The sequence below is a fragment of the Podarcis muralis genome, chromosome 8 (assembly GCF_964188315.1).
Source record: "Podarcis muralis chromosome 8, rPodMur119.hap1.1, whole genome shotgun sequence".
Classification (NCBI taxonomy): Eukaryota; Metazoa; Chordata; class Lepidosauria; order Squamata; family Lacertidae; genus Podarcis; species Podarcis muralis.
Genome location: NC_135662.1, coordinates 78,959,726 through 78,982,788, shown reverse-complemented (window position 1 = coordinate 78,982,788; position 23,063 = coordinate 78,959,726). Strand labels below are relative to the sequence as shown.

General features: G+C 41.9%; 1 protein-coding gene across 12 annotated transcripts in view; it reads right to left on the bottom strand.

Moving 5' to 3' along the window:
- Positions 1–23,063, bottom strand: part of LOC114601005 (catenin delta-2) — a 252,358-nt gene that overhangs the window by 43,882 nt on the left and 185,413 nt on the right. For all 12 annotated transcript variants that reach the window (XR_013394043.1, XM_077933366.1, XM_077933370.1 and 9 more), the window contains 2 exons: positions 18,295–18,468; positions 12,014–12,164 (listed from right to left, as the gene is read on the bottom strand). Coding sequence is in view for 11 of the 12 variants with exons in the window: in XM_077933366.1 (XP_077789492.1) it covers positions 12,014–12,164; positions 18,295–18,468 (325 nt within the window). In the remaining variant the exon portion in view is untranslated. The remainder of the gene's footprint in view (positions 1–12,013; positions 12,165–18,294; positions 18,469–23,063) is intronic.

The window sequence follows — 23,063 nt, the reverse complement described above, 5'->3', positions numbered from 1 at the left end:
CCAATTTATCCCTGCAGCAGAAGTACACCTTTGAAAGACTACATCTGAAGTGCATGAAACAGAATGTGACTCGTAATAAACTGAACAATATTACTAAAAACAGATAATCCGTTAATCCCCCAATAACCTGCTAATCCCCAGTTTCAAGAAATGCCCTCTACAGTATTCACACATTTATTACAATTATATACTACCTTTCTGCCAATATACTCCTCTTGCCTTACAATTTGAAATGCTAAAGCAATATTTTATATATATACCGTATTTTTCGCCCTATAGGACGCACCGTCCCATAAGGCGCAACTAGTTTTTTGGGGGGGAAATAAAGGGAAAAAAATTATTTCCCTCCCAGGCGCGGGGTTGGGGCGGGGGAAGCCCAGCCCCCAGAACAGGCAACTCTCTGCAAGCTGTGGGAGCCCAGTGCAGGGCTCCTGCGCCTTGTGGAGAGCTGCGGCATGCAGGCAACTCTCCGCAAGCCGCGGGAGCCCAGTACAGGGCTCCCGCGCCTTGCCGAGAGCTGCGCGAAGTCTGGGCGCGCTGAGCTCAAAACAGTAACCAAAAGGAATTATTGAAGGAACTTTCCAGGGGCTGATGGTTTAACCTGGGTTTATCCAATATTGCTGTCCCTTTAGAATATGCAATCTGTAGCCCCTAGAAAGGCAAGAATGGATTCCACAGCTGGTAGCTGTCAGTACCACTATTCTAGCACTTTTTAGCGGTAAAAAAATGTTTTAAAAGCTCTGGCTTGATCCAGCTCTGGCTATTTGCAATTGGTCTTATGCAACAATGAGCAAGCTCAGATGGAGATACACATCCATTTTAAATATTTATCCCAACAGTTCAATTGGTCTTGAATTATAATTGCAAGGCAGATGTGGTCTGATGTCTGTCTTTATGCTCATCTGCAGTACAAGTGGGAGCCTGCTTCTGCATATGGGTCTTCCTTGCTGGACTGGGGCAGATATGGGAAAGAAGCACAATTAATTTAGCATGTGGGGGATTCCAAACATGTTTTGCTTTGGCTAGTGCAGAGCTTTCCAAATTGTGTGCCGTGACACGCTAGTGTGTGGGCTGCAGTGCGTAGGTGTGTCATGCGAACACTTCCTCGAAGAAGGAACGAAGGGCTGAGGGGTGAGGGAAACTACCTTAGGAGGAAAGCTGGTTTTAGCAGGGACATAGCACACAGAACTTGTGTGTGGTTCTGTCCACTGGAGATATTGTAAAACCTTGATATAAGGGAGGATTCCAAGATTAGATGAACTGTAATCTCAGTCCTCATGAGAAGAGAAGACTCCCTGGAAAAGACCCTGATGTTGGGAAAGATTGAGGGCACAAGGAGAAGGGGACGACAGAGGACGAGATGGTTGGACAGTGTTCTCGAAGCTACCAACGTGAGTTTGACCAAGCTGCGGGAGGCAGTGGAAGACAGGAGTGCCTGGCATGCTCTGGTCCATGGGCTCATGAAGAGTCGGACACAACTAAACAACAACATCTCAGTCCTGAGTGCTGAGCTCATCAGGAACATGTGAAGATATAAGAGACTTCTTGCCATTCTGGGGGTCCTGGGTGATAAGGTTTAGAGAAGTTCAAAACTGCTTTAAGCAATGACAAAGGAATAGATTTCCTTAAGTTTGTGAAACTGCAGTAGAGTTACATTGGAGAAATTACGTAAGCTAACACATGACCTCTATTCAGTAAGAGGAATTGGGATTAAAAATGGCCACTGCAGAAGAGGGTCACATTGCATCCTAGATGTAAGGATCATACACTGGAACCTTTCACAGCCAATCAAACCACCTGCATTATCAGGTATGACAACCCGTGGCTGGATGATGACATGACTGGGAGGGTACTCAGATATCGCCTTCATCGTTCTTTCCCCTGATGGACCGTATTTTTCCGTCAAGAGCTGATAGCACTGTTTATTATTTTGGCCGGGCAGGGATTGGTATTGAGCACTGCATGAATCAAAGCCATAGTTAATTTTAAGGTAAATATTCCTGTCCTCTGCAAACAAATGCATACTTTCAGCAATTTAGGGCCCGATGACTCAACACATTCCAGAAGGATTTGTTTAAATTTAAGTCTGGGTGACATTCAGGAAAGCTCCTTTATCTGCATAGGTTTAATGGGGAAAAAGCAAGGAGGAATTAGAAATGTAACCCCAGGGTAGCATTTACAGGACAGAATGCAGTTGGAGAGATGGGGATTTCTGATGGTAGAAAATGAAGTTATCCAACACTACCATTATTTCACTGTATTTCGGGGGGGGGGGGGTCAGCATCAGCCTTGTATTGTCCCTCATTCTTGTTTGTCAAGACACTAAAATCTGTTGCACTTTGTAGGAAAAGGTGAACAAAAAGTAATTGCATGTATGGATTAGAATCTGCAGTACATTTTCCAGGACACCGTCTCTCCCACGGCTATTAAGTTCTGCTACCCACTCACCCAGATTATAACTTTTTTAAAAAAAGCAAGAACTGAAGGTGACACTGACTTACAGCTGCCTTTGGGAGAAAAATACTAGAGAAAAGTTCTATTTCCTGTTAAAGAGGAGGGGGGAAACAAGTTGGCAGTTTTTACAAATTACGGTCCAACTAGAAAGTAAGTGACCTTTAGAATATAAGTGTCTGCTGGATCAGGCCAATGGCCCATCGAGTCCAGCATTCTGATCTCACACTACCAGCCAGCCAGATGTCAATGGGAAGCCCCAAAGCAGCAACTGGGCACAGCGGCACTCTCACCCCTGGTGATTCACAGGAGCTGGCATTCAGAGGCTTCAGACAGGGAAGGTAGAACCCAGCCATCCTAGTTAATAGGCATTGATGGCGTCATTCTTCATGAATCTGTCTAAATCCTCTTTTTAAAGCTACCCAAGGTGGTGGTCATCACTGCCTCCTGATGGAGCCAATTCCATAGTTCGACTACCACATTTTTCGCTCTATAAGACGCACCCGATCATAAGACACACCTAGTTCTAGAGGAGGAGAACAAAGAAAAAAAATGTTCTCTCTCTCTCTGCGCAACGCCTCTCCGGCAAAGCGGGAGGAGAAATAGAAGGGGCTCCGTTTCTTCTGCTGCTTGGCTGAAGGGGCGCTGCGCAGAGAGGGAAAGCTGCGCAGCGGCTCTCCAGCAAAGCGAAGCCAGGAGAGCAAGAGGGATCGATCCCTCTTGCTCTCCTGGCTTCAGCGAAAGCAACGCGAAGCCTCCTGAGCGCAGCAGGAGCACTCCCACACTGCTCAGGAGGCTTCGGGAGGCTATTCCTAAAGCCAGAAGAACAAGAGGGATCGGTGCGCACCAATCCCTCTTGCTCTCCTGGCTTCAGCAAAAGCTGCGCAGCCTGCATTCGCTCCATAAGACGCACACACATTTCCCCTTACTTTTTAGGAGGGAAAAAGTGAGTCTTATAGAGCAAAAAATACGGTATTTGCTTCATGAAGACGTACTTTTCGTGCATTACATGCAAGGGGAAATAGAGAATGAATGAATGAATGAATGAATAGGAAATATATGAAAGGGCCATAGATACAGAGAAGCTATTACATACCAAAAAAAAACAAAACCCGGTGCTTTTACAAAGCTCTCTGCTTGCCTTATCAAAGTGCCTACTAGTGTTCTCATAGCTAAGTTGGCTACAATACTGGTAGCATAAATTCTGCAGTATAATTCTTTTTTTCCAAAACCTAGCATCATCTTGCTGGTCGATCCTTGCTTGTGTCTATAGAATGCTTCCTTATTCTAGTTCAAAATAATAATGGCATTTCAGAGCCTGATTGGGAATGCACAGTATTTTAAATGGCTTTTGCTTTTAATTATTGGTACGGTCATAATGTAGGAAAGCCACACCCCCCCCAATGGTTCTTGATCAGACAACATTTAATTTCATCTGAAATGTCAGTGTAGCAAACAATGTTTTAAATGCACTGTAATTTCCAACCAGCTTCTTCTTTGTTCTGTTTTGGCTGGTTAAAAGCCCACAAAACATACAGTGCAGAAGGCCTTTATTATCTCTCCCGGTACATATCTCTCTCTTTCTAGATACAAGCTGTATTATGGTAACAAATTGAGGCTATGAAGAAAGATCACAGACCCATTTCGGCTCTGCAGATGTGTCAACAGGTGGGAAGAAAAGGTATCGCAAAATCGTTATGTTCGTATCACAGTCAGTGACCTCCAGACACTAATTATCTAGTTAGTATTGAATGTTTTGTATGGATCAGGGTATACAGGTGATTCCTGATGTGCATTTGAAATACAATAATGCATAAGTTCTAAAGAAACGTGTAAGCAGCTCTTCTGCTATATATGAGGCAACCAGGGAGAAATCACAAAGTTGGGTGAGGTTCTAGGTAAGAGGACAAAGGCTGGGAAAGGGGGGGGGGGGGGAGAGAGAGCAGCAAATAATGTTGTAGAAAAAGTGAAGGAGATTCATAAATGGTCTCAAAGAGCAACTAAGTGGTTTTACTCTTAAAATGTAGACACAACTCTAATGGATTATATCTTTGGTTTCAGAAGTAAACTTGCTATTCTGGTAATGTGGGATTGATGTGGCTTTTTTTCTTCACTGTGAATAAATGCAGGCAATATTGCAATATAGAAACATTACTGACATTCTATTTGTATGGACTTGTGTGAACCTTTTCTTCTCAATCTGTCGCATTTTCCAATAATCTCAACAGAGAATCAATTTAAAAACAAACAACTGGTTGAATGCTACAAGAGCTGATAGCAATATGATTAGGTAAAATTGCCCAAAGTTTCATGACTTAATATGTTGATCTAGCTTGTCTTGTCATATCCTGACCTTGACACGAGTCCCACGAAAAAGAAAGGCAAGCTGGTAGTTTCAGCACCATGGAAAGCTCTAAGCGAACCACTTGATCTGACAAAGATTGGGGCTGGATTGAAGTCTTTAACTGGATGGAAGATTTGTACATTTCCTTTCCACCAAAGATTGCTTCCTTGAAGGAAACACCTATCAAATTGAATTGCACTTAATTTCCATGCAGGTTAGCTAAGGATTGTGGTCCTTAGACCTACTTGGTGACAAAATACCTTCAGTAAATCTGTCTGGTACAAATCAAAGAGTGTTTTAAAAAATGTGTCAATGGCCACTGGATGATTTCACAAGCATCATTGAGCATCACAATTCCACTGACCAACTTCCAGCATTTTATCAAAAAATAAATGCATTCCCTGAAGTACAGGGAGAAGCTTCAATCTACAACAGCTTCTGTAGATGTGCCACAGAGAGCCTATTATCTCATGAACTTCTCAGGCAGCTGCAGATTTAAATCAATCCATGCCTATTTTTGGCCACGGTGTGATGCGATGAGCTAGTTGAGGGCATGCTGATGCCACATGCAGTACTCTCTGTGGGCTTTTAGCATGGCACTACTAATTCTCCAGAAACTACTCTTGCAGTAGCATGGAAAAAGCCAATTGGCTTTGAGTTCTGCACATGGCACCGCAGCAGCTGCAGCTGGTAATCGGCACAAACTAAATGAAAATATATCTGTCACATGCTGAGAAGGGCAAGAGAGGAAGCCTTGCGCCTGCAACATCCACAGACTGATTAAACAGAGCTGAAAAGCTTCAATCTCTGCAGCATTATCTCAGAAGTGGGTAAAAATTTACAAGTGTTTGCCAGTACATGGGCTATTTAGCAGCAGGCAGAACGTGGGGCAGTAATGGGACCTCCTTAAACCAAAGCGAGTGGCTGGTGGCCTTATGGTCTTTTCTGATGATGGGGATTCTGAAGAAGTAGGGGACATCAAGAACCACTTCAGAAATGAAATCATCTTCCTTGTCTGGGGCAGACTGATCTGAGCCCTGGGTCACGACACAACCCTAATGTTATGGGAAGAGATGAAAAGCTTCCTGCTATTTAAAAACATATGTTTTGGCATGTACGAATTCCCAATTCACAGAGGAGGAAACATGAAAAAAAGCTTGTAATAAGATAAGATGAAAACGTTTGCTTATAAAAGCAAATCTCAGTGCAGAAATATCTTTTTAAGCTAAGCCTCTGAAGACTTTGGGAGGGAAGGTGGGAGCGGGTTACAGGATAAGGCCATGGTATAGTGATCACACATTTCTTAATTTGCTTCCATGGAAATTATGCGTGGGACCATTAGCATGATTAATTTGTCTTTGGTGGAAAACAACTGTGCACGGAGACCACGTTGCAGTTTTATGCTGCTTGGCTGCCTTGCATAAATTAAAATCAAAACCATTTAGGGCTTGATACAGTCCTAGCACAGGTGGTGTGCTCCTGGAGGAGTTCCTTGGGACTCAGTAAAATCTTGCTTTCCTCAGCCCTCTGCTGATGGATTGCATGCTGAATGCCCAGATAACAGAAGGAATGGGAAGCCCATGTAGACCTCCTCCATCCTGCACAATTTAAAGATTTCATTTAGGTAATCTCCCTAGTATACAGATATGATGGACTACATGGAATTGGCGGAAATGACTGGTAGAATCCGAGACCAGGGAGAAGAGTCAGTGGAAGAAGACTGGAAGAAATTTAAAGACTATTTACAGAGATACTGTAAAATTAATGAATGTTAGAATGATGTTGGATTGAAATTAAGTGGTTTCTAGCTAATGGTATAAAAGAATATGAAAAAATGGTTTTTTTATAACTAAAAATTTAACGTTAAAATAATTAAAGATTAAAGATCTGGGTATAATAAAGAGGGAAAGAAACTGCTGAGCTAATAAATTGAACTGGAATACAAAAAAGGGAGGTATGAGGAGGTCCGGGAAACAAGTAAATGAAAAATAATGTGATGAAAGGATTGATTGTTTTTAACTATTTTTATTTTGTATTTTGTATTTTTCTATTTTGTAATGTAAAAACCCTAATAAAAATTTTATATATATATAAAAAAAGTATACAGATATCCTGAAAATGGAAAAGGCCTTTGACAGGTTAATGCAATGACATCTACAGTTAGTGTTTTGCTAAAGAATATAGGTTGGTGATTCATTTTCCCTAATGGACCAGCCTCCACTGCCTAAGGATCTGTATTAGGACTGGTGCAATTTAACTTACTCATAAAAGAATCTGGTGTCAGGGCTGAGCAGTGACATAGCCGTGTTTGTGCATGGCACCTGATTTGCCAGGATGCTGAACACCCAAGCAGGCTGGGAAGGGCCCCCAAACCAACTCTTCAAAGTGGGGGGATGCAGCCAAGGCAGCACAAAACTGAGACGCTCCATAATTGAGAAGCTCCATTTGGGGGTGCCAAATTTTTGCCTTGCCCGGGGCTCCATATGACAAAAGATTACCAAAGTCCACCCTTGGGAAATGGCAATCAAGCAAACAGGAATAAAGTAGCAACTGAGAATTAGTGTAAGTGCTATGCTATGCATACATTTTGTGTTTGTGTGCTAACTTCCCATATGTAACTCTGAATGGGTTGTGATTGCCCTGGAAAAATGTCTTTGTACTATGGTGGACAACTCCCTGAAAATGCCAACTTGTTATACATAGTGGGGAGGGGGGAGCAAATCCAATGTTAGGAGTTATTTGGAGGGAGATGGGGAGTGAAACAGCCTGTCTCATAATGCCAAGTGATGATGAAGCAACATTTGGAATATTGCATACAGGTCTGGAAAAGGTACAGGAAAGCACAACTAAAGCGATTCAATGGGTTGGAGTGACTTCCTTGCAAGGCAGGGCTTTTAATTTTTCTTGAAGGGCTATGATAATAGGGTTATAAAATTATGAATCATTTGAGAATGTCAGAGAGATTGCCCTTCTCCAATCAAGCTGATGAGCAGCAGGTTCAGAAAAAACAAAAGGAAGGCCTGCATAAAAATTTAACTAAGGGCTTACCCAGACTTCCACAAAAACCCACTCTTTACAGCTGAATTGGAGAAAATAGCAATCTGCCACTTCAGGAAAACCCGAATTGCTGTTTGTTCCGATTCAGTTTTAAAGAGTGGGGTTTCCTGGGGAGAGCAGTGGGGAAAACAAAGAAAGCGCTCAGACACAGAACTTTAAAGTGCAGAGCTGCGCCTAGAAAGCACAGGGCAAAAGTTAAGCATGGATAAGTCCTGATGTTATGGAATTGAGCATGTCCACTAGATTTAGATGTCCTTAAAAAACAAATCCTGCAGGGTTCCTAAGTGGGCACATCTAAAAATATATTTGGGAACTCCTTACTGATAGTATTTGGACAGTAATTACTTATGACTTGGGATTGAAATAAATGTTATAATAATAAAATAAGGCATGGGGAACAAGAAACGCCTAATTGTAATGTGGAGCAGATCAAAAACTAAGCTAATCTCCCATTCTTAATCAATTTTCTCCCTCTTATTTGAAGTGTGAACTCAAGGTGCAGTTCTTTCTCTCTCTCTCTCTCCCTGTAATCATTTTTCCTTTGCCTTTGAAGTTTATGGAAGCTGAGGGCAGCTTATCAGAGAAGTCCTGGTGAATGTGAGATGCTTAGACTGGGGGGTGGATGCGGGGAGTGAATAAGAGGAATTTCAATATCCCTAGGAAGAGGCTGAGCTCTTTAGTAGAAAAAAAAAAAAAAAAGGAAAGCAAATACCTATTCAGTCCCACAGCAACAGAAAGCATTTCACTACAGTGGATAAAGTACTGAAATCCATCCTTAAAACCATCATCTCAAAAGGCTTTGCTTAAGATGTACTTTGTACTTCGGATTCTTAGTGACTCACAAGAGAGACTGAGATATCCCACCCACCCCTCCTGCCCCCCTTGGAACTCTGTATAACATACGATAATAGCTTTAACACCAGGAGACTTAATACCTATAGAGAGTTTCTGCGGTGGCTCAACAACACATTTTATCTTATTGTACTCCTAAGATGGTGCGTTGAGAATCGCAGGTCACTTGAAGCAGCTGTTCTCGACTATATTTCTGTTTACCATAAAGGGTTCGCTAGGCTTTAGATGCAATGGTGTAAGTTAAAATGACATTATTTGCCCAAGGAATTTCGCTTGGATATACAGTGAAGAAGGGATTTGAATGTGGAACTCCTGTGTCCCAACACACACAAATGCACATTAAGAGAACACTCTTGAGCTCACTTTCTCACGCAGATGTAGCAATAGCATACCAGTGAATTACATAGTAACTGGCTGTTATTGCTGCTCCCACCTCTTCCTCCTCCTCTTAGGGAATAAAGGGACTGAGACAAGGAGGAGCACCCGCTAATTCCATCTCAGGAAGTTTCGTGGGAGGCGCTTTCTTTCCTGGAAGCAGTGGTGGGAGCAGAGGTGCAAAGTGATATTAGGAAAGGAAGAAGGGGGCAGTGGCAGTTCGCCCCAGTAAGGGTGGTGGGCCTGTTTGGATGGCCCACTCCCAGAAACCAATGGAACTGGATGTGTTCCTGAATGCTCTGGGGGATTTTCTAGTTGAGAAAGTTGGTGATCTTGCTATGGAATGACATGATCACTCCTGATCATCTTCTCTGGTGTTTTGGAACTGAATCAGCTCCTTTGTACTCTGAGGAGCTCTGGAGGAAATCATTCAGTGATGTGATTCCCCCACCTTTTGTCACAAAATGAGTTGTTTGTGTATATATTAAGGCTAAATGTGTGAATTGCTTCTACTGAAAAGCACTGTGTTTCAAACAATGTGAGGCACTATGCAAGGTCTCTATATGGTAATTAATCTGTGATGTCTTTTCATGGATAGGTGGGTCTCCACTTGAGGCTGCAAGCCGCTGAGTGATAAAGGGATGATTGACACATAAACGATCAGGTTTCACATCTTAAAAATGTGAGATGGGGAAAGCAGCATCTGAAGCAACTCTGAAAAGCCTTCTGTGAGCTCCTTTACTCTTTAATATTCTTCTCTTTCTAAACTGTAGCCAACATGACTGAAGATGATAGCCCAGTGGCCCTCTGAATATGTATTTATCCACTGGAGAATTAAAACCAGTCAACTGGCAGTCAAGGCAGCCTTTCATGCCATAAATGTGAGGACAGAGAAACCACCTTTAAAGAATGAGTGGAGAATTTGCTCCCAGAAAACACTTTGCGTTTTGTTGTGGTGGCCAGCAAAGAATGCTTCAAAGCAGCCAACTCAAATGATAAAGTTTAGAAAATGGACATGGGCCCAAAGAAAAGTGACTAGAATAAGCATTTTGTATGGCGTGGTTAAAAAATAATAACCTCATGTCTCATGTTGAATCAGTTGGACCCTCGTACCTACGGGACCGCCTCTCCCGGTATGCCCCATGGAGAGCCTCAAAGTCCATACACAGCAACACCCTAGTGGCCCCGGGCCCTAAGTTAGATTAGCTTCAACCAGAGACAGGGCCTTTTCAACACTGGCTCCAGCCTGGTGGAACGCTCTGCCTCATGAGACCAGGGCCCTGCAGGATCTGATTTCTTTCCGCAGGGCCTGTAAGACAGAGCTGTTCCGCCTGGCCTTTGGCTTGGAGCCAATTTGATTCCCTCCCCCTCTTTCTTTTTTTCTTTTTCCTTTCTCCTCTTGTAATGAGGCTGCATTTTAATATTTTAATATTTCAAAATTTTAATGTTTTAATGTTTTAAGTTGTATTCATTCAACTTCTTTTTATTATTGCTTGTTAGCTGCCCTGAGCCCAGCCTTGGCTGGGGAGGGCCGGGTATAAATTATTATTATTATTATTATTATTATTATTATTATTATTATTATTAATGAAGTAAAAATGGCTTTTGGACACGAATGTCATTTTGACTGCCCTGCTACACCTCAAGTCTTTACCAGTCTTTTCCCTGCAGAACATAGCTGGCAGACACTGTGACATTCAGCATTGCCTGGTTTTCTTCCACATTACATACTATGGACAGTACCTAGGATACAATTTGTACTCCACCTGCACAACCATTTTATCTTGAGCCACGCTGCATGAATAAAACCCAGATTGCTGCATATGGTATCTCCTGACAGAGCTAGCATTTGTTTTTGTTTTTCAGACTGTACCTCTTGAATTCTTTGCAGTCCCTTCTCAACTATTGTGAACAGCAAGTGAGCATAACTCAATGGCTTGTGTAGCACACACTCACCAAACAAAGCAACAGTATGAAAAATTTCAAAGTGAGGTGACCATAGTCAGAAGAGGAACAACAGAAGGAATCATACACATGAAATAAATGGTAACCACAGCTGGGATAAAACATTCCAATTCAAGAGTAAAACTTGCACCGTTTCTATTACCAAAGAGTAGAATTAACAAAACTCAACAGGCAGCCAGTGAACTTGGCCATTTTATAAGCAACCAAATTACTGATGAGCCAATTATCATTCAATAAAAGCAAGAACAGATTTTCAGTATGCTTCCTATATAAAGAATGCTCACTTCCTAGTTTTCAGATTATGCTAAAAATAGCACGAGTGGTTCTCTCGTGATATGCTGGAGAGGCAACAGAAGCACGAGGGTTCTTTATTCCAAGTAGAAACTCCTCCTATTCAGTCTAAATATATTAAAACGCATATGGTTCTTTCTAAGACAACTCAGTAGCTGTAACAATGCTTTAATTCCTAGTGGCTCAACCGTCTTGGGATTTTGATTTTAAAATAAAAATAAAAATACAGAAATCCATAAAAGGGCCAGAGAATGTACTCTGGTTTTTTGAAGAGGGGAGAAGAGGCATGCACTTCTTTCACTTTCTCATACCTTCAAGCTTAACTTTGATAATTTAACCACACTGGATTAAGTCGGGGAGAAGGGGGAAAGTTTGGCTGAGCAAATGACTTCTGGTCCTAGTCAGAAGAGACACAAGGCAACAATGATCCTGGGTCAGGGCATGCATTTAGAGCCTTAGGAGATCATGCTAATGTTTTCTGTATTTTTATTTTTAAAGCATAACTGAATATAGAAGAAAATAATTTAATATTTTAATGCTAAATAACATCCAGCAGCTATTTCTCAAAGAGTAGCATTTCAGGATCACACACACAAGCAAATTTGACGGCAGCATGCTGAGGTGAAAGGGATAAGAACGTTGTTTTCCAACAAGACATAGCACAATATAAGCACTTACCTATTAACTCTTTATTTCGGACATCTAAGGCCATATTCCGTAAAGCTGTTGCAACCGCACATACTACCCGGTCATTATCTATTCGAAGCAATTCTACCAGTATAGGCAGGCCTTTCTCTTTCCGTACGGCAGCGCGGATATAGACTGACCACTGTAACAAAATATTGTATGAGGCAGAACGAAAAGAAAAGGGAGCTCTACAGATTGCAAGAGCAAGGCATTAATTACCACGACGTCTGCTATTTAGAAGAAGAAAATGAAGTTCATGAACTGCCAGATGTGATTTTAAACGACCCACTCCTGATCACTTTGATTTGAACAGGTAATCCAAAAGTCAAAGTTCCCAGTTTAAAAATCATTCAGATAATTTATGCTTCATAAATGTGTTGATGTAACTTTTTTCCGCCAATAACGTGAGCCCCAGGTTTCATTATTTTGGACAGAAGCATATTGAGAAATATCTAACATACTTGAATCCTCTAGCAACGCCTCTCCATAACTTTGTTTATTAAACACAAAAAAATTGTTCTAAGTAACTCTGAAGGGATACTGACTTCAGCCAGGATCTCCACAGCTTAACAATGGAAACCACAACAAAACCTACAACACATGGACTTTGACTACTGCAGAGGAAATAACACAAGTAGCGTGTCTCCAAAGGTGTTTCGAACTTGAATGTGGAAAACGCTATTTTGGAAAATTTGATTGCCATGTTGTATTCCTGTGTAGCAACTGTCTCTTGTTCAACAAACCTTGTTTTCTGCCCTGCTCCAGTGATTTTTCTGGCATGGTTTATATGTATTGTTTTTTATATTTCAATAAACTCAGAAAGGGCACCCCCCCAAAAAAAATCCCCCGCTGTTGATGTGCCTCTGATCACTTATCCATGGCTAAAGCTTCAGACTGGGCAATGAGATTGTATGCTTCTCAATTGTCCCTCACATTAAGTATTATTTTGGCACTGATTAATGCTAACCAGAATTCTCATTCTAAACCAGGATTGAAGGATGATAATCATATTGGTCTATGTTTCAGGCTGGCTGTAAGGATGACTAATATAAGCAAAGTGTTTGAACCACTTAGGAAAAGTGCTATATAAATACTATTATTATATTATATAACCTAGTCTCTCCCCCCCCCGCCCCGACCTATTGTCCCCACAACTCTCAATTGTTCCCTAGGAAGAGGGAATGTTTGTTAAATCACTCTGGAAATTGTAGCTCTGTAGGAAACCTGTGACACAAACCCCATGATCCAAAAGAACCACACAACTAATGGATGTTGTGTTTGTGTTTTCTCAGACAGCAGGCTCCATTCTGTATGACAAATGAGTTTTGAAAGTGACATGAGTTTAAAAAGCAGTATGTGACAAGGCATGGAGGTCTGCTGCCCAAAGCAGGTGAAACCGAAAGACTGGCCAAAATGTGTAAAACAACAATTCTGTCCCAGATTGAGCAACAGTTCTTTAGCCCCCTGGAGAGAAGCTACAGAGAGAATCTACAAACTGTCATTGTGATTGAGGCTATAATCTTATTCATGCCTTCAAGACCTGAACCATACAGGCACCTTTATTAATCATGTGAGGTATCTCTGGGTACCTAACCTGTCAATTAGGATATATTTGCAAGCAATTATCTTGAGCAGTCCGCACTGCGGGGACACATTCAGGCTGAGATGCTGAAAGGCAGCTTCTTCATCCTTCCCCAAGAATTGAGAAATAGATTCACTCTTGTGTGTCCTGATTATTCTTACAGTTTGCCTAAAGCCATTGAGAAACATCTTTGCATTTCTAGATTGCAGGTCAATAAGCTTCCACAAATCTACTGAAGGATATTTTTTTTTTTAAAAAAAGGACACCATAAAAATGGGAAAAGACAAAAGAGGGTCTTTTGCGCCTTTTAAAATTAGATGGCTTGCCAATATACTTAATCATCCAGTTACTCCATAAATCAGTCTGACATCAGCGTTCGAGTAATTGCTCAGCATGAAAAGGAAGGCAATTCCTATGGGAACAGCTTGCTCCAATTCATAGAGAGGTAAGGCAGAAAGCAAAATCCATTTCTTTTGCTTCCAGTGGCTGCTAAATTGTCAAAGGCATGCATGGAAGTTGCATTAAATTCTATGAGACTATTTATAGATAATGGAATTTGTGGGGCATAACTAGCAGACACTGCTCTGTAGAGTCGCAGCTCATCACGATATGCCCCCTCTTCATTGGAACTGTCCCTTCTTAGAAGAGTCAAGGTAATTAAAGAGGAAAAGACCCCTTAGTTTTTAACTGCTATCATAAAACCTCAGTTTTTCTAAGACGTTATCCTTTGGAGGAATTAACCTGAGAATCTAAGGTGGGCAACTGCAAGCTATATCCACAGCATGGGGAACAGCAGCAACTTAAAGAGGGATCCGTTTTGAGAAGGGGAGGGAAGGGAGTTATAACCTCTACTCCATCAGCTATTTGCAACCAATAAATTGTCTTTGGGGGCATCTCCTGCCCCCTTGCAACACTCCTCCCCATTCTCCGCAAACAGTGCAAAATGAGAAATATATTACCATATGGATGCAAATAGCAGAAATATATTGCTGTCTTTTGTAAGAGCATAGGTACATCATTTTGGAGTTTCAAATTAAACTTTACTGTTACAAATTTTCTGCTGTGGAATTCTCTTTTTTTGGGTCACAGTAACAAGCTCATGAAACTCAGGTTCTTTGCATAGCTTAGGAATGGCACTTGGGGAGGGTGGACACTTGTGTTATTAACAGCTGCAGCGGGCAGAAATTCAGCAGGTTAAGTATGATATAAAATGGAAATACCATGATAGGCAAAGTATCAGCTATAATAATAATAATTTTTTATTTATATCCCGCCCTCCCCAGCCGAAGCCGGGCTCAGGGTAGCTAACAACAATAAAATAATACAACATTCTAAAATCATTTAATTATAAAATTAATTCAAATCAAATTGATGGCAACCATTGGGCTAGAGTTCTGTGAAGATTGCCAAAGGAGGGAGTCAGGCTATGCCCTGGCCAAAGGCCTGGTGGAACAGCTCTGTCTTGCAGGCCCTGCGGAAAGATGTCAAGTCCTGCAGGGCCCTAGCCTCTTGTGGCAGAGCGTTCCACCAGATCAGAGCCACAGCCGAAAAAGCCCTGGCTCTGGTTGAGGCCAGCCTAACCTCTCTGTCATTCTGTGGTCCCTGATATTATTATTATTATTATTATTATTATTATTATTATTATTATTATTAAAGTTCATTTCTATCTATATCGGGGACCCAGCCCTTCTGCAAAAGAGGACATGAATATGAATGCATCTGCATATGATATAAAGCATGGAATATAAATTTTACACAAATTTGTGCTATCTTTTGTGGGTAGGGTAGAAGGCCCAATTCTGATAAAGTGTACAGAGCTCAGAAAATCTTGCTAGCACCCCTGATGAGATGACACAGGAAAGTTGTGAGGTTTTTTTGTTAGCTATCTGGTAGTTCTAGAATCTTCTCCCTGAAAGAGACTCCCAACGTCTCATCTGTGATCTCTTCGGAAACACTGCAGGATTTGTTTTGGCCTTTGAGAGATTGCTTTAGCCTACAGTATTGTTGCACCCCACCCCAATCTCCCAGCAGTGCAAGATTTCAGGGGTCCCAGGTGCTTACCTAGGGTTCATGTTTGCTTTTGGGAATGAAGCACAGTGGACATTGGTGTCTTTATGACATATGGCCTATTTACATACATACAGTGGTACCTCGGGTTACAGACGCTTCAGGTTACATACGCTTCAGGTTACAGACTCCGCTAACCCAGAAATAGTACCTCGGGTTAAGAACTTTGCTTCAGGATGAGAACAGAAATCGTGCGGCGGCCCCATTAGCTGAAGTGGTGCTTCAGGTTCCGAACAGTTTCAGGTTAAGAAAGGACCTCCGGAACAAATTAAGTACGTAACCCGAGGTACCGCTGTATATACAACCTGAGCCTCTGAAGGAGGGGCTCACATCAAACTCAGCCTTTGTCCTTCTAATGATCTAAAACATGGGGTGGAGCCCCACCCATTTGACATCTGGCACAGAGCAACCTTTCCTTTGTTCTCTTTATGCCCCCCTCACCCAGGTGATTACCTCGTCAAGAAGCTAGCTTGGCTTGAGTAGCTTTTAATACTTGTTAGGGTTATAGGTGTCTGGCACACATGATAACTCATAACAGTAATGTGTGTGTGTGTGTGTGTGTGTGTGTGTGTGTGTGTGTGTGTGTACTTGGGTATTTTTACAAGGATACTGTTTGCTGTGTATCACCCAAAAAAGTGATGTTATTGAGAGGGCATTTGCTGAAGATTTGTGTGAAGAAAGCTCTATTTGTAGTCAGGTTTTTGCGAATAAATATTTTCCACATGATAAAAAGGCACCACCAGTGGGCAAGCAGCAGACTAAATGACTTTGCTTAAGCAAAGGATATACAAGGTGGATTAGGCACTTTTCTTTTCTCTTGGAAACAGTCTCCCTCCAGGGTCAAACACATTTGAGGCAAATTGACAGGGTAGAATGAAGAAGCTTAGAGAGCCACTGTTTATTCTATACAAGTTTTCTAGGTAAGCAGATTATTTCATTCACTGCTCAGCTGTACCAATTTTGTTTGCTGACCTCCCATTTCAAAGAGTGATTGTTTGGTCAAACATGCTTACCTTGGACATGACAAACCATGCATCTTATTGATATATGGGTTATTTTTAGCTAGCTCTGGCAGGATAAATCATGTCCCCTACTACCTGGTCCATATAGATTACTACACTGAATTAACGGCTTCGTAGCATAAATAAAACATGTTGGCATAATATGGAAACAAACGTATTAAATCACGTCAGTGTTACAGTAGCTAATTAAGTTCCAAGGAAGGATTTTCTGCAGAATCAATCCTTGTCTCACAGTACGTCAATGGAGCAGCTTCGGGTTGTTCTCCAACCTCAGATAAGGAGCCCCGTATCCTATGTACTGTATTCTCATTTATCCTTGGTCTTTTGCTAAAGTTGTCAGGAAGGATGTTAATGAGTGCCAAGTGGAACTGGATATCCCTGCAACCAGACTGCTTTGTTCAACTCAAACATGTGAGCAGAGCAAATTAAGGGGGGGAATCATTTTGGCCAGTGCCTGTTTTCTAACCATTAATGTAGAGCAGGGGTAGGCAACCTAAGGCCTGGGGGCCGGGGCCGGCCCAATCGCCTTCTAAGTCCGGCCCGCGGATGGTCTGGAAATCAGTGTGTTTTTACATGAGTAGAATGTGTGCTTTTATTTAAAATGCATGTCTGTGTTATTTGTGGGGCATAGGAATTTGTTCATTTTCTCTCCAAAATATTGTCCGGCCCACCACATGGTCTGAGGGACAGTGGACTGGCCCATGGCTGAGAAAGGTTGCTGACCCCTGATGTAGAGGCACAGAGTTCAGATACTCAGATCTTGGAGCCAAACACATCACTTGTTTGCCTTTATGTCCTTCTGTCAGTTTGCCACCATGCTGACAGTCGTCTTGCTCGTGTCTTTGTGATGAAGATTTCTACTGTCTTTGAGATGCGGATTCAACTGAGGACTTTAGAACCATTCTAACTTGCCTTTGTTCTCATTTTGTAAGTACATTATCTAGCAATACTCGATAATGTTCTTATTTTTTCTGTTTGAAACATATAAGAGATGTGCCTACTTTTAAGTATGTTTAATCTTGTTTTTTAAATAAATTTTAAAAAGAGAATTTTCTTGTTGTCCTGTGTGCCATTCTGGGGGAAAGCCTGAATCCAGAGCCTGACTACTTAGCCGCCTACTGAATCTGTTGAATTTCTGCCTGCATTTTGTGGAAGCAACTTGCAGGGTGGGGCAACCGGTAACTAGGAAGAATAACCTTCTCCCTTGGGTTAAGTCTTCTGGTGCCCTGATACAAAGGAGTGGTGGCAGCAACTGCCTTTTTGATTTGTTTTGTCCTGCAAAAAAGTATATGTTGCCAGCCATCATTCCTGCTCCCGCTGGATTGCAGGACAGGGAGGGAGCTGGTGAGTGGCTGGAGTATTACAACATGGTTGTTAGCCGCCCTGAGCCCGGCTTCGGCTGGGGAGGGCGGGATATAAATAAAAATTTATTATTATTATTATTATTATTATTATTATTATTAACCGTGAGCGTTTCTTTTTTTAAAAAACCTTTTAACAACAATGATTCCTGGTTTTGCACCCATCTTTCATATACTGACTCAACGTACCTGTCACAGGCTTCTTAAGAATTTGACGAAGTAGAGACATAGGGTTCATACCTTCCAACTACCTGCGGCCAGATTTTGTAGTGCGCCAGCTGCCCCTTCCAACGTATCTGGATTTGAGCACTCAGAGAGAAGTGTGAGGTAGGGTTTGACTATGGATGGGTACCACAGCATCTGAATTCCTTTTGGTGGTTCTGCACAGTCGGGGAGAGGACCTACGCCATCCCACTGGAAAGACGAGAGAGAAAAGGCGAAATATCACTAGTTATGGCAATTACAGAAGAGAAGAATACTGAACTGAATATAGAGTCATAGAATCATAATCACGGAGTTGGAATAATGGAGTTGGATGAGCCATCGAGTCCAACCCCCCTCAATGCAGGAATCTCAACTAAAGCATCCATGACAGATGGCCATTCAACCTCTGGAAGGAGACCATTCCACTATCGAACATCTCTTACTGTCAGAAAGTTCTTCCTGATGTTCAGTCAGTCATATTATATACCTTTTATCTTTAACATACACTCCACATTCGTCACTTTCCAACTAAAATCATCTCAAAGCAGCACACAATCGTAAAAGCAACCCAACTACAACGCTGGTAAAATTAAAGCACTGAAAATTATTTTTAAATTGTCATGAACAAAGGAAGTGTAAGCACTAATTGGTACATCAAAAGGAAATAAAATTCTGGAGAAATAAAAAGTTTTTAATCCGGCACTAGGATCTGTCTGCGGGAGGGTGTCCCAAAGTGGGGCACTATCACTGGGTCGGCCCTTTCTCCAATTGCCCCCTGCCTCACCTCTGAAGGCTGGGGGGGGGGGACCCAGGTCAAATTGCAATATAATAAGTCAGTGCACTGCACTAGATGTTTTTGGACCATAAGCACCTGTACTACTGATTAGCAGAAGTCGACGAATACACCCTGAGACCCATCTGGTAAAAAGGTAAGGTATAAATAAATTAATAATAATAATAATAATAATAATAATAATAATAATAATAATAGTTATTTTTATGATTAGCCTAAGTTACATGGAAGAACTATGAATAGAAATTTTATTGGCAACAAGTAACTGGGTTAAACCACAGAGCCTAGGACTTGCTGATCAGAAGGTCGGCGGTTCGAATCCCTGTGACGGGGTGAGCTCCTGTTGCTCGGTCCCTGCTCCTGCCAACCTAGCAGTTCAAAAGCACGTCAAAGTGCAAGTAGAGAAATAGGTACCACTCCGGCGGGAAAGTAAATGGCGTTTCCGTGCGCTGCTCTGGTTTGCCAGAAGCGGCTTAGTCATGCTGGCCACATGACCCGGAAGTTGTACGCTGGCTCCCTAGGGCCAATAAAGCAAGATGAGCACCGCAACCCCAGATGGTCAGGGGTCCCTTTACCTTTAATAATAATAGTTATTGTTATGATTAGCCGAAGTTACACGGAAGAACTATGAACAGAAATCTTATTGGCAACAAGTAACTGGAATTATTATCTGACAACCTTCTTCAGGTAAAGCAGACCTTGAGCTCTCCTTCATATGCAGTCCAAGAGTAAGGAAGTTGCTTCCCTGTGGTATGGACTCAAATGGCCACACGAGCACTTTCTCATCTTTGCCAAATTGCTGTTGGCCCAGAAGGATGCTCACCACAATGACATGAGGCTGCATCACAGAGAAGCAGTTCTCATGCGGCTCTTTGGGGTATATTCTAAGTGATGCAGCTAGCACTTTACATCCCTGTCCAACAGGGTGTAAAGTGAAACATTATCAGGCATGGAAGCTATTAAAAATAAGGACTGCAGTGAAAGGATGTCTAATGTAGCAGAGTGGCCAGGAGACTTGAGTCCCAGGTTAAGAACTGGGCACTCAATAGATGGCGTCAGGAAAACCACCATCCTTTAGTTTCAGCTGCCATCTAGAATGCTGGGTAGATTTACCTGCCTCCTGTATGCACTAAGAATTACTGAGATAATAATATATGTGAAGCACTTTTTACCCTCTAAAACTGTATATAATTGTTAATTATGATGATCGTTCCTTCAATAAAATTCAATGCTTAGACTAAACAGTGGAAATACCATTGTGGTAAATAATGAATGGATGCCTGCTTTATACACACTTTTTAACATCCGTAGGAAACTACTGGGGAAAGCAAAGGTGATAGAAGCAACAAAGTTTGCTCAACCTCTTATTTTCTCTTAATTTAACTAGGTCGTGGTTCCCATTTCTCCAGCCCAGCACGGAAAATAAGAGAAAGGGAAATAAGAGGAGGAGTAGATCACAACAGGGAGGAAATATATTGGGAGATGTAAATACCTTTATGCATAATGGGCTCGTTGAGAATCAATTTGCATTTCTCAAAGATGATTCATACACATGCTGTGCATCACAGTAATTCAACATTTGATGGCTCACATCAGAATGTGTGAACCAAATTCTCTGAAAACATGGAAGCTCAATCGACGGTGTTCCACCCAAAAAATTATTTGATTTAATTTATTGATTTATAGGATTATATTTGGCCCTTCACCATGTGGTTTTAGGATGCTCTTCAAGACATAAAACAAACAGTTGTACCTTGGAAGTCGAACGGAATCCGTTCTGGAAGTCCGTTCAAAAACCAAATCTCAGCTTCTGATTGGCTGCAGGAAGCACCTGCAGCCAATCGGAAGCCACAGAAGCCCCGTCAGACATTCGGCTTCCAAAAATAGTTCACAAACTGTAACAATCACTTCCAGGTTTGCGGTGTTCAGGAGTCAAAACGTCCGAATTCCAAGGTGTTTGACAACCAAGGTACGACTGTATAACCCCTCACCAAAAAAATTACACAGCTTCAAATCACCTTTTAATGTAAGGATGGGGATGCATTTAATGGGACATCATACAACTGCCACCGTGTTTTGTACTATAGGCTCACTTTCAGTTATATAACCAGAGGTTATCCTAATTTCACTAGCCGGAAACGTGGGCAGATAAAATACACCAGCTGTGTACAATGGAACAACCCAAATCTGCTATGCAAGGCTGGCAGCTGGAGGTAACAGGTAAGAGGTTTCATTTAAAAAAAACCCTGAAGGGAAACCTCTGGAAGGGCTATGCATTCCTGAATCCTTCATGAAATGGGTTAGCAGTCTCCAGCCCTCTTTGGGCTGGCAGCATATTAATCCGCACAACAGAAATCTAAACTGCTGATGGTGCCCTGTTTAAACAAGGTTCAAAAACAAAAGTATCAATGCGCCATGTAAAATGGGCTGCTGTAATATTAAAATTATGAAGAGAGTCGAAGAGAAGAGAGAGCTGTTAGAGTTCATGGTGTCACCAGGACTCCCGCACTGTAAATATTAGGGAAATTTAGCCTTCAAAACATCACTAGCAGGCTAAAACCTTTCAAAGAAGTTAAGGGTGAAATCCTTGAAGCTCAAGTAGTGTTTCTATGGCTCAATTCGTTGTTATCTGGCATATAAAAAAGCCAAGTCTCTCAGGAGGGTGGCACAGCAGAAAACTTCACAAAACCATCATTTGCTTTGAATCCAAGAGGCTGTTTGAAAAATAAAAGTGCTCTTTAGAATGTTTCATAGACTGACAGAGGAATACAAATACACATACTTCTGTTCCTTTGCTTCTTTATTTCTTTTAGATCCATTCTGAAGAAAACTTTCTGATTTCCTTTCTGGATTTGCTGTATTCTCCATATGGAAGGCTCAGCCCTTTTTTGGGGTGGTGGTGTTACGTTAATGCATTACAGTGGTGCCTCGCAAGACGAAAATAATCCGTTCCGCGAGTCTCTTCGTCTAGCGGTTTTTTTGTCTTGCGAAGCAACCCTATTAGCGGCTTAGCGCTATTAGCGGTTTAGCGGCTATTAAAGGCTTAGCGGCTAAAGGGTTTTAAGCGGCTTAGCGGCTATTAGCGGCTAAAAGGCTATTAGCGGCTTAGCGGCTTAGAAAAAGGGGGGGGGGAGCGGGAAAAATCGCAAGACTCACAAGACGTTTCCGTCTTGCGAAGCAAGCCCATAGGGAAAATCATCTTGCGAAGCGCATCGAAAAACGGAAAACCCTTTCGTCTAGCGGGTTTTTCGTCTTGCGAGGCATTCGTCTTGCGGGGCACCACTGTACTATGTTAAAGCCAAAAAATTCCCAATGCAATACAGTTCATGCTCTGATACTAAATATAGGGGCGGCGGGGGGGGGGACGACAACTCAGATTGGCCAAGACACATAATAACTTGCTCCAGGGTGCAAAATTATAGAAGAGGAACTCACCTTTCACTATGAAACCAAGAAGTGATTTTTAAAAAACCCTCTCTCTCCCTGAGCTTAGGTAAGATAATCTTTAAAAATTTAGGCCAGGATGCAAAGAGCTACTACAGGCATACTGAGAGGGATGTTTGACTCACCTGCTTTTCAGCAACAGACTCTCAGAAACAAACCGTTTCTGAAACCCACCTCACTTTCAAAAGTGTCCTGAGCCTTATGTTATCCTGAGGCATGCACTCTTGACTTTGCAAAATTTAACCCGCACTGGTGGACCATAAGTTGTATGAAAGTGGCTTATCATACTCGCTTAGAGAATGATGTCCAAATTTCTTTGCAGCATGAAGTAGTTGTATGATGCTTTGATTCTGGACTTGGGAGTGTGCCTATATAATGTGTGAGAGGCAGCTACACATTTTCACATGTACTTTCTGTATAAAAGGGGTATGTAAGCTAGAATCTAATACAGTGGTACCTCGGGTTAAGTACTTAATTCGTTCCGGAGGTCCGTTCTTAACCTGAAACTGTTCTTAACCTGAAGCACCACTTTAGCTAATGAGGCCTCCCGCTGCTGCTGCCGCCGGAG